Source organism: Euprymna scolopes, chromosome 2 (genome assembly GCF_053919585.1).
Source record: "Euprymna scolopes isolate OS-2025 chromosome 2, ASM5391958v1, whole genome shotgun sequence".
In the NCBI taxonomy this organism is placed as follows: Eukaryota; Metazoa; Mollusca; class Cephalopoda; order Sepiida; family Sepiolidae; genus Euprymna; species Euprymna scolopes.
In genome coordinates, this window is record NC_136483.1 from 201,135,972 (window position 1) to 201,148,509 (window position 12,538).

Here is a 12,538-nt window from a genome sequence, read left to right on the forward strand (position 1 = left end):
TGACTGACCAACGAAAATTCTTATTTGAAGTGTTTGAACGATGCATCACTTCAATCTTTGAAGTCAAAGACATTTTGTATTTTGTTGTTGGCTGTGAATGTTTAATTAAAATCTCACCCTTCATTGTTAAGGTGCCGAGATGCTTGGAAAGCCTTCTACTCTAGTAGCTTCTTCCCTCAGACTACAAGACTTTGGAATTCACATTCTGTATCCTACTTCCATGATTGTGCTGACATGCTGAAGTTTAAATGTAATGTAAAACAACATCTCGCTTGTTTCCTTACAAACATGATCGTTGCTAAGAAAATTATTTAAACTTTTGTTGCTAAGAAAATTATTTAACAAAAACTATCAAATGAAAGCGTGTAAAATGCAAGAATAGAACGCAAAAAAGAAATCTTGTTTGATGATTGTGTGTCAATTTTGACGATTGACAAAAATATGTTGCATATTTGGGCACTTCTGCAGTTTACAGACTATGATAAAATATTTAGAAACCCATTCTTAACATGAGGAGTAGAGCTTTGTTAACTATTCTGTATTTTCACTTAACAATTTAATAAACAAAACATACTGTAAGAATTGAATTTCACTGGAAAATCCTATCTAAAAATATAGTGCAGTCCATAAACTGCACAAGTACTCTTTTTTTTTCTTTTTTTTTTTTTTTTTTTTTAACATTTTCACCCCTAACAAGGCACATTGCTACTTTGATGGAGGGGGCTACTATTAGGGACACAGGCTACAGGGGTACTAGGTGGGGAGTTGGGCAGCAAGATGTCGGTTCACGTTACACTTGAACTTCTGCATGTCAGTACAGTTGGGGAAGCAGGAACCTGGCAGGGAGTTCAAAGTCTAGTGGGTCTGGGGAAGAAACTACTGGAGTAGAAGACTCTCTTACATCTAGGAATCTCTAATGTGAAGGGGTGGGATTTTGCTGCTTGTCGGGTTTGTCAGGGGTATTTACGTCGAGGGGATACAAGTGCTTACAGCTCGTCGGAACATTCACCGTTAAAGTACTTGTAGAACAGGCAGAGGGATGCTACATTGCGTCGATGGGACAGAGGCTGAGGCTTGGATGATAGTCCAGGACTATCAGGTTGGCGACTCTCTTTTGAACCTTGTCTAGGAGTGAGAGACCAGTAGCAGATGCACCAGCCCAAATATGACAACACAGGCGAATGGTGGCCTTATAGAGGTACAGGATACTTTCAGGCATTAGTAGTTTTCTAGCACGGTAGAGAGAACCTACCTCTTTCGCAGCGGTCCTGGCAATGCTCTCAATGCAATTGTTCCAACTCATGTTTCCTGTGAACGTTAGGCCGAGGAGTTGAAAAGATGTGCTTTCAGATAAAGAGTCTTTGGCCATTGCTATTGGTGGTAGAGAAGGTTTCTTGTAGTTATTGAAGGAAACAAGTTTAGTCTTGGCAGCATTGAATGTGACCATCCATTTTTGTCTCCATTTCACTACAGATCAGAGATCATCCTCTAGTGTTTCTGCCATTTCTTTAGATATGTGTTCATTTGTTTTCCTGTCATGTCTGTTATAGAGCGTAGTGTCATCAGCATATATACCCATCTCACAGACAATTTTGTCAGGGAGGTCATTTATGAATATTGGGAATAATAGAGGTCCAAGGATAAACCCCTGAGGCACTCCAGCATTTATATCATATTGTTTATATGTACGGCCATCGAGGACAACCTGGATTTTTCTCTTATCTAAGAAGGATTTAATTATGTTAAGTATGCTTCCAGTGATACCATATGATCTGATTTTCCTGAGAAGACCTTCATACCATACCCTGTCAAAAGCTTTAGATATATCTAGAGCTACTGCTCTACCCTCCCCTGCTTTATCAAGTGAATGGCATATACGCTCGGAGATTACAGTTAGAATGTCTGCTGTGGAACGGGCTTGCCTAAATCCATATTGTTGGTTGATAAGAAATCTTGTTTGATAATTATGTGTAGGCTCATAAGAGTAGTGGTCGATGGACAAAAATCGGAGGCCTGCAGTATTAATGCTGGAGTTCCTCAAGGGTCAATCCTGGGCCCAACTCTCTTCCTGATCTACATCAATGGCCTCCCTAAACACATACTTAAATCATTCGTTGACATCTATGCTGATGACACGACCATCTACGGCAACACATCAAAGGCTGTGAATGACAAAGTTCTCTCTGATTCTCTCTCCTCTGATCTCGAGCGCGTGATTCAGTGGGGGAAGATGTGGCTGGTTACCTTTAATGCATTTAAACCAAACTCCTATCTTTACATCATCAACGCTCTGATCCCCATCTGGCATCAATTGAAATGGATGGTTCTCGTCTAAGAGAAGCCCCATGGTTTGACAAGCTTCTGGGTTTGTCCTTTACTCCTGATCTGAAATGGAACACGTATATCAAGTTTGTTGCCAAGGTCGCTGGAAAGATGGTGCGATCCTTCTACCGCTCCAGAAGATATCTCACTACTGATGCAATTCTCTATCTATATAAAAGCCAAGTATGTCCAAGGATGGAATACTGCTGCCATATCTGGGCAGGAACTGCTAAAAACAGCCTATCCTGCCTTGACAGAGTACAAAATAGACTTCGTGACTTAGTGGGGGATGCCCTTTTCTCTTCTCTGCAACCCCTCTCCCACAGAAAAGACGTTGCGAACCTATCCTTGTTTTATCGTTATTTCCATGGCAAGTGCTCGTCTGAACTCCAATCTCTGGTCCCCCCTCGCCAATCTTTCACGAAAAACACCCGTCTAGCTGAATCCACTGTGAAAAATTTCCCCCACTCTTTATCTATGCCTAAATCAAAACGTAGATTCCATGAACAAAGCTTCTTTCTTAGAACTGTACGCCTGTGGAACTCTGTTCCGTCTGCCTGCTTCCCACCTGACTACAACCTGGATGTCTTCAAGTCCAACGTAAACAAATTCCTAATGAACTGCCACCTCAAGTAAACACTTCAATAAATCTCCACACTAACGTACTGTACTTGCAATAACCCTTATCCCTGAGTCGCTTCCGGACCTTGATAAGTGGTGACTACCGTGTAAAAAAAAAAAAAAAAAAAAAAAAAAAAAAAAGTTTAGCATCTGTTTAATCCAGTCAGAAGTCTTAAAGACTTCTATGTATGATCTAAACAAAGTCTGTTTTAGTCTCAGGAGTTCATCATCTTCTCTTCTGCCAAAGGAGGTTAATTTATTAGCAACTGGCAAATTTTGTATTTATCCAAAATACCCTCCCCTTTTTTCTGGGTAGTTGGATACGCTACTATATACTGGACTTCTTTCTGTGGTGATAGATATTAATATTTAGCCAAGCTGAAGCACCTGTTCATTCCATGCTTATCGAATAACCATTTGCAAGAGGCCAAACATTTGTAAGTATGGACCTGCTTTAAAAAGCGAGATACAATGACTGTGAGGCAACAGGATAACAGAGGTGTAAGTGAATAGGCGAAATGATCAATTAAGTTCATAACTTCAGTTGTGTAAGCTTGGTTTTCATCGTGATAGTTTATTTGTTTGATTGGCCTAAAATGTTTTAAGGCCTGATTTCTTTTGCTGTTTCAACACTAATAAGCCATTTGTAATGTTAGATGAGAATTTTTTAGATCCTAACTTATTACACTATGCAACCCAACCCTTTGTAACCCCTCGACGTAAATATCCCTTACAAACCCGACAAGCAGCAAAATCCCACCCTACACATTAGAGATCCCTAGATGCCTGAAAGCCTTCTACTCTAATAGTTTCTTCTCTCAAATTGGTAGACTTTGGAATTCCCTCCCGGGTTCCTGCTTCTCTGGCTGTACTGATATGCAGAAGTAAACGGGCATCTTGCTGCTTAACTCCCTACATAGTGTGCCTACAAATTATATCCCAAATAGTAGCCCTACCAACATCAAAGTGGCACTGTGCCTTTTTTTGGAGTGAAATAGCAATTAAAAAAAAAAATACTCAAAAATGTATAAGACATTTCTGGTCATTTTTATATGTACAATGGCATGGAAAATCTATTTCTAGCCTTCATTTTGTTGAATTAGATGGTTTGCTTCTTTATTTTTTTTGGGGGGGGGGGGCGGGGCAAAATTGCCACTTTCAAGGATTTTGCAGAGAATCTTAGTGATGTCGATAATTAACAAAAGAATTATGACGAACATAAGAAATTTAGTGATGGAGAAACGTTTTGAAAGAAAATTGAACCCTGGATTATTGTTGGAATATAAAAAGGAAGGATGACACTCAACGCAAGAGGGTTAAAAGGACAAATGTTGTTTAAACTGACAATTATGTGTTTTTCACTCATAACTAATAATAATAAAATATGATTTATAGTTCATAAAAATGATATATAAACTAAAGAAATAAAGATCAAATTTAGTATCTGGATATTTTTCTTACACCAAAACAGGTCTTAAGTAGCATGTACTTATTTTTTAACTTGAACTTTCTTCCACAATATCATCTGTTGTAGTGTTATTGACACATTGTAGACAATATGTAATCGTGTCTCTCTATAGTAGTGGCAGCACTAGTAGGCATAGAGATGTTGATATTTTATTTATTTTTTTTTTCTTTGTGGCTGTAATAATGGAAGCGATTAAAAAGAACAACAATAACTCCATTATTTGCTCTGGGTTGTATGTTATTTTCTGGTTGGTTTACTTAGTTTTTTTTTTCTTTCCAACAAGTTCATCTAGATGATTGCATCTTTCCGGTGATGCCCTGTAGAGGATGGTAGAAAAGTAAAATCATATGTTTGTTTTGACCTCATATTCTGACACATAACTCTAATTATGATCTTTCTAATGAAATATTTTGCTTCATCTAACCTAATGTGGAAAGTTCTGTTTTTGAATGTGCCCATAACTACATCATGTAAGGAACCTGTCCTGAGATGAGGATTTCCACCATTTTAGGGACTTATTACCCACCTCTAACCTAGTACACAAGGTTCCATAAATCTGTAAACATAAGATCTCTGTATAGGAGATAGAATTGAAAACTTACCAAGATCAAGCAGTTTTTCGAATACAATTATTTAAAAATAATTTAAGTTTCATAATTTTCTATTAGTGTTGTTGTTTGTTTGTTTGTTTTTTTCTCAATAATATTGTTTGAGGTGAACATCAGTAAACAGTACAGCTGATGTTTTTTGCCTTATTTTTGAAAATTATAGCATCCAAAAAAAAAAAATAATAATAAATATGGTAATACAGTGGTTTAGAACTGCGAGTACACAGTGGTTCCTCATTCATTCCCGAGAATGTTATGTATGCCTGCTAGCATAGTATAGATTAGGAAATGTTATGTATGCCTGCTAGCATAGTATAGATGAGGAAGTTTCAGTCAAAAAAATCATCAAAATTTAAATAATTTTTTTTTTTTTATTCTTTTTAGGAAACTTCAAAATCTGAAACCAGCATTTAATGGTGTTTGGAGGTTCTTAGATTTTTTTTGTTTTGTTTTGTTTTGTTTTCTCCATTTTTTTTTTTTCTTGCTTTCTCCATTTATAAAAAAATTTTATTTTCCCTATTTAAAAAAAAAATTCCATTTTTGTTCATTTTTTATTTTGTTTTTGTTTTTCCATACATATATATTTACATTTAAAAAAAATTTTTACTCCTTTTTTGCTGTGTTCAAAGTTTGGCTTCCTTAAAAAATATTATTGTAATTTGGTTTGGCTTTTGTTCCCACAATTTTTCAATTTGACTTATTTCATGATCAAGGTTTGATAAACCCTGTTTATTTATCGTTATTTCTTAATTTAATTCTTGACAGTTCTCTAGAATTTCCTTAACCCCAGAGCTAACTCAAACTTCAAAATGGCAGTGGATCTAGTTTTGGATTCGCCTTTCCTAAATATAATTGTCAGACCAGATATCGTCTGTTATTTGCAATTAATGTTCAAACGTAACATTTGTAATTTTTTTGTCAGTAAAAAAGAAATCCTTTCAGCCTGAGGCAAGTTTTGTTTTATTTCAACACAAAATTCTTTTGAAGAGCTGATTTTTTCTCACTGGCCTTGTGTCTAGCATCTGGTTCTGTCTGAGTTTTAAAAATATGGCCGACGTAAATAAATGGTGGAAAACGAAAAGGGGGATAAATCTTTTCGTAATATGCAACAAGGGAAATAACCGAAATTCATTAATAAAAAGAAAAAATTGTTGCTATACAAAAGTTGTATTACGAACAGACATATGCCATTTATTTACATCGGTCATATTAAAAAATAATCCAACGTTTTTTTTTGCTATTTCACATGTATGATTTAGCTTGCTATATTGCTTTTTTTTTTTTTTTGGTTTTTTTTCGAAAACCATTAAATATGATGATTTTATATAATTTTTTGTTTTTTGTTTTTTGAGATTTCACTTCCACTAAAATTAATACTGATAAAATAATAATTGATAAAAAAAAATCTATTTGGATGGGACGGTTATTAAAAAAAATGTCACTTGTTAAACGTTTGCTTTCTATCAACTAAAGGTCTTTGTTGGGATTTTTTTTTTAAATTGAAAGAACAAAAATGTATTTAAATATTTTTTCACTTGTACATTATTGTTTTTTTGTTTGTTTGTTTGTTTTTTTGGACGATGTTATCATTTTTGATGAACTCTTTTAAAGGGGAGACAATTCAAGAAGACCCTATCAAAATGTAATGTCTATTTAAATAATTAATTAATGTACCAAAGTTTTATATATCACAAATTGAAGATAAAAGATCAATAAATAATATATTGTAAATTAAAACAAAAAAGAATAGCTTTTTGGAAATTTACCTGTAAAGTCCAAAGTGTAAAACCATTTTTTATTTTTATGTTTTTTTATTTAATTGGAAGCCTATGTTCTGCTTATATTGTCCAGTAAGTAATGAACGATAACAACAATTTTTTTCTATTTCATTCAATATTTTATTTTTTTAGATATTTAAAAATAAAAAAAAATTCACTCAACAAAAAAGAATGAAAATATAATAAATCAAAAATTTATGTATTTTTTTGAGAAAAGAAAAAAAATTCCTGGAGTTTGTTTTTTGTTTTGTTTTTTTTTAAGGAATAATCTTATGAGTAAAATTTGACTATTTTTAAACTATGGGAACACCTATTTCTCCAGGTAAAAGGCTACACGCCTAACACGAACGTGTGGTTTTTATGTCCTTTTGTTTATCCATAGTTCAAAACAAGGAGAAAGATTACTTGCGTTTTTTTCGAAAAATGCTTCCATGATCGCGCGTTTTTCAAATCGTTGTTTAAAAAATTCATTTATTTAAAAAATAAATGGAATTTAAAATATAAATATGGATAAATTCTTAGCAATGAAGAATGGAACTACACATTGAATTAATTTTTTTTTTTTTTTAGGTAAGTGAATTTTTGGAATTTATGTTGATTTTTTATACTCGAAGAAAGAAAAATTTCGTTGATTTTCTTCAAATCTTTTTTAAAGAGCCAATTAAAAAAAAAAAAATATTGCATAATTTGCTATTAAACCTGTTATATTTTTTTTAAATTTGGTCTTTGCTCCTTTAATTGAAAAAAATAGGGTTTGAATTACATTTTCCAAGTAGTTATAAGCTTGTAAAAATAGGAGGTCGAATTATGTAATTTTTTTTCACGCATTATTAAAATCAGTTTCTGACACTGCTAGTGTATGACTAGGTGTATCAGAATTTTTGTAGGAATTTTTGACACCCCTCACATGAAACTGCGAATAAAATATAAAAAAAACTCGTAATTTCTCTTTTAAAAGTGGGTTGTTTATTTTCTTTATGGATTATACTTCCAAAATAAACGATTAAAGTTGTATAAAAAAATAATAGAAATATTATTTTTTTATTTTTTAAAAAAACAGTAATGAAATTAATTGAATTTTACGAGTTCAGTATTTTTCAATTTTTAGACTTTAAAAATCTATCAAAATTTTTCTATTGATTCTGTTTTTACGATATTTTCAGGGTCAATGTGAAATTTTACGATCTTTTCAATAAACCGAATATAATATTTTAGACAAACGTTTTTTTTTTTTTAGTTCACGCCCCCTTATTTTGAAATGTCTATTAAAAAGTAAATAATTTATGTGCCAAAGTTTTATATATCACAAATTGAAGATAAAAGATCAATAAATGATATATTCTAATTTAAAACAAACAAAAAACAGTTTTTGAGAAATTTACATGTAAAGTCCGAAGTTTAAAACCTTTTTTTTTTTTTTTTAACACGTTGTTTGTATTTTTTGATTTTTTTTAAATGGAACCTTGGTCCTTTCATTGAAAAAAAAATTAGGGTTTGAATTAGATTTTTCGAGTAGTTATAAGCTTGGAAAGACAGGGGGTCGAATTAATTCATGCCCCCCCCCATTTTGAAATGTCTATTAAAAAGTAAATAATTAATTTATGTGCCAAAGTTTTATATATCACAAATTGAAGATAAAAGATGAATAAATAATATATTCTAATTAAAAAAAAAAAAAAAACAGATTTTTGGAAATTTACCTGCAAAGTCTGACGCTTAAAACCTTTCTTAAAAAAAAAAAAAAACCACGTTGTTTGTATTTTTTTTTAAATGAAACCTTGGTCCTTGCTCCTTTAATTGAAAAAAAAATAGGGTTTGAATTACATTTTTCGACTAGTTATAAGCTTGGAAAGACAGGAGGTCGAATTATTCAATATTTTTCACGAAGTTTCTGACACACCTAGTGTATGATTCTTTTTTTTTTATCTTTTTTTTTAGTAAAATAATTTTTCTTAATTTTATTTTAATTCAATAAATGTTCGGATAATTAATTCTTTATTTGTTATTGTATTTGTTTTTTGTTTTTTTGTTTTTTTTTACTAAAAGTTAGGTGAAACTGTTACATTTTCGGATAGGATCTCCTTGAATTGTTTTTCCACTTTATTTTTATTTTTTGTGGAAAGAGAATTCATAAAACAGTTGTACTTCGCTTTTTACTGCCTTTTTAGTATATACTAGCAGGTCACCTGACGTTTCCCAGTCATAAACTACACTTAAATATGATATTTTAATAAATGCAGATTTCATATTTATTATGGAGCGAATTCTTTATTGATTATTATATTGTACCCAATATATATAGAAAAAAATATATTTTAAATATAAAAAAATGGCTTCAGTACCATCAGCTGGAATCGAAACCAAAACATTTAGCGCTCCGGCCTTGGTAATTATTTAGCACTTCAGCCTTCATCGTTACTGTTTGAACTATTGCCAGATGGATAAAAAACGCTAAAAATAAAGTGACTTCAAGCTAAAAATGTATATGCATGCCCAGAAGTTGGTAAATTTACTCCTGCCAAGATCAACTTTTTTCAGTTTTTACTGGAGGTCCAAATACTCTATATATCAAGTTTCAAGTCTACAGAGTAAATATTCAGAAGGGAGTTTGGTGAAGACGTTTGACACACACCAAGACAAGGCCACTTTTATATATATGTTTCGATATATATTTATTTATTAAAATTAAATTGGATATTTCGATTCATAACAGTATTTTCATCAGGAAATATATAGATATATATATATTTTTTTTTTACATACCATGGTAGTGGTAATGCTTGGCATGTTTTTTCAGATATTTTGTTAAACTTTTGAATATATATATATATATATATATATATTAATTGATATAGGCAAATTTATATGGTCACGACACTGGACATGCCTAATGTTTCAGACAGATGGTTGGTTAAAACCACAAGTCCTCATCAGGCGACTTAAAAAAAAAAAAAGTTTATCTTCCTCAGACGAAACCCGGTTTTCAGATGAATAATATATATATATATATATATATATATATATCCTCTGTCAATTTTTCGTCTAAAGACATGAAACTTAATATACAGGGTATTCGAACCCATGCTAAACTTTATATTTTGGTTTTAGCTGGAGAAAATCAGTGCAAAAGTGAAAATTATAAAAATGAAATTTGTCAGGTATCACGAATATGCATGCATAACATAATAGTTCATGTTTTAATTTTTAGCCTTGCAGCAAACCTGTCTTCATAGCTTAGCTTATGCATTAACGTCCAAAGGAAAAGTAAATCGTAAGCTAAACGTTTTGGTTTCGAGTCTCCGTAATGGCGCAGGAGTTTTTTTTTTTTTTTTTTTTATATTGGGTCTAATATAATAAATATGAAATCTGCATTAATCAAAATATATTTAAGCATATTTTACGACCGAGCAATGCCAGTTGGCTTGTTAGTGTGTGTATATATATATATACATATATATATATATATATATACTAAGTGACTTTGCGTGTGTGATTGTTCAGAATGGTCTCTACTAAACTACTCAATCTTTGGTCCACAAACTTGATATATAGGAGATTCAGACTTTTGGAACAAATTTGATTTGGTTTGCTTTTCAGCAGCCAGCTGCTGAAAAGAAAGTGGACTCTCTCTACGGTGTTGGAAAGCTACTCATGCCTGAAATTATCCTGTACCTTTATAAGGCCATTATTCGCCCATGTATCGAGTATTATTGTCTCATTTGGACTAGTGCATCTGCTTCTAGTCTGTCCCTCCTAGACAGAGTTCAAAAGAGGTTCACCAACCTGATAGGTCCTGAACTGCTATTTAAGCTTCAGCTTCTGTCCCATCAACAAAATGTTGCATCCCTCTGCCTGTTCTACAGGTATTTTAATGCTCTGACGAACTGCAAGCATTTGTGCCCCCTTGACGTAAATACTCCCGACAAACCCGACAAGCAGCTATATCCCACCCCTATGCAGTAGAAATCCCTAGCTGTAAGAAAGCATTCTACTCCAATAGTTTCTTCTCCAGAACTGCTAGACTTTGGAACTCCCTGCAGGCATTCTGCTTTCCCAACTGTACTGACATGCAGAAGTTCAAGTGTAATGTGAACAGACATCTTGCTACTCATCTCCTTTCATAATATCCATGCAACTTATGTCCTCGATAGTAGCCCCCTACTTCAAAGTGGCACAATTTAAAAAAATAATAATTGAATAAAAAGTAGCTGCTAAGGGGTCAAAAATAAAAAATTGGAACTTGGCAGGCGTAAGTCGACTTCGTTTCCCTCTAAGCATGCACAAATATACATTTATACGTTAAACTGCGTTAATTTTTAAAGTTTTCATATGCATCTGTCTTTAGGTCATATGATAGTTAATACTGTTGCAGAGTTAAATGTTTTGGTTTCGATTTTTGCTGATGCCCCCCCCCCTACCAAGTCTTTTTGTTTTGCTTTTGAAATCACTACTTTATATTGAGTATAAGATAAAAATCAATAGAGAATTGGCTCTATAAAAAAAAAAAAAAATGAAATTTGCATAAATTTAAAATATCATGTTTAAGCGTATTTTGCGACCAGTCAACGTTAGGCGGCTTGCTTATATATATTATATATATTATATATATATATATATATTGCAAACTGTTAGCTCAACTGTCAAGTTGAGCTGTTGATGACTATATTATTTCTTCCTATTGCTCTCATTTTCTTATTTCTCAGAATAAACCTCTCTCTCTCTCTCTCTCTCTCGCGCTACAAAACGAGAGGGAGGGGTTAGTGTTTACTAAACATGTCCAACCCCGTCCCCCCCGTTTCTCCATAAAATACGTCGATGTGCATTCCCGCCCTCCACTGGATATTCATTTCCTTTCCTTCCTCTTTGAAATGGATAGTTTTTCTTTTTCTCACTTTCCAACCCCACGGGGCTCATGATTTTTGCATCCGAGGGCCGTACCCCCCCCCCACTCCTCTCAACACCACCAGCAAAACATCCTTTCAATAACATCGGATATTGCAGGTAAAGAAAGAAAGAAAGAATTTTTTTCTGTTTTTCATCAATAAAAAGCAGAAAAATCATATACGGTTGTTACTATTAGCAACTCCTAACTGGCAGCAGACCGAACCTTCGTATTATTTGGACTACTATTCTCATCTTAAGGGTTGATTTCACAACGTTTCGGTCGATATGACCACAGACCTTCTTCAGGTATAGCTTGTCGAACGCAGGAATTTGCACAGTTTTGGAATTAAGCTCTTTTAATGCATAGGGATAGCAATCTCTCGTTCCGTCAGTTTGACTGTGTATAAGTCCTGAGTAATTTGCAATTGTTTTTAGTGTCGCCTTAAGGATTGGACATTAACAAATCCTAATAATACGAATAATCAATTCTCGTGGTCTTCTTCTTCTTCTTCTTCTTCTTCTTCTTCATATTAAGTATTGAAAATACTAACCTTCATTCAACATTCCCATCACTCTTATAAGGAAAACACACAAAAAAATAAAAATCCCTAACTCGACATTCCCAACGTGCGAATTGATGTTCCGCGGTATTTTTCGGTTTTGCGCGCGTGCGTCGTTGTAAAAAACAAACAAAAAAAAAAATCTGAATCGAAATCAGCTGTTGTTGGTTTCCTCTTTCTCTTCGTTCGGGATTATTTTTAAAAAGAAACTTTCCTTTAATAAGTATTGCCCCATCGAGAAGCAAGTCGAATTTCCCATGTCTTTAAGTGAGGACAAAATACAAAAAAATAATAATT

The 12,538-nt window shown here is 33.1% G+C and overlaps 1 protein-coding gene across 29 annotated transcripts in view; it reads left to right on the forward strand.

Moving 5' to 3' along the window:
• The window catches only part of LOC145301788 (uncharacterized), a 533,649-nt gene that overhangs the window by 371,859 nt on the left and 149,252 nt on the right, over window positions 1-12,538 (forward strand). For 18 of the 29 annotated variants that reach the window (XM_080144599.1, XM_080144608.1, XM_080144600.1 and 15 more), the window contains one exon: window positions 5,404-5,445. The exons of the other annotated variants lie outside the window; for them this stretch is intronic. In XM_080144599.1, the coding sequence (XP_080000725.1) occupies window positions 5,404-5,445 (42 nt within the window). The remainder of the gene's footprint in view (window positions 1-5,403; window positions 5,446-12,538) is intronic. 29 annotated transcript variants of the gene reach the window in all.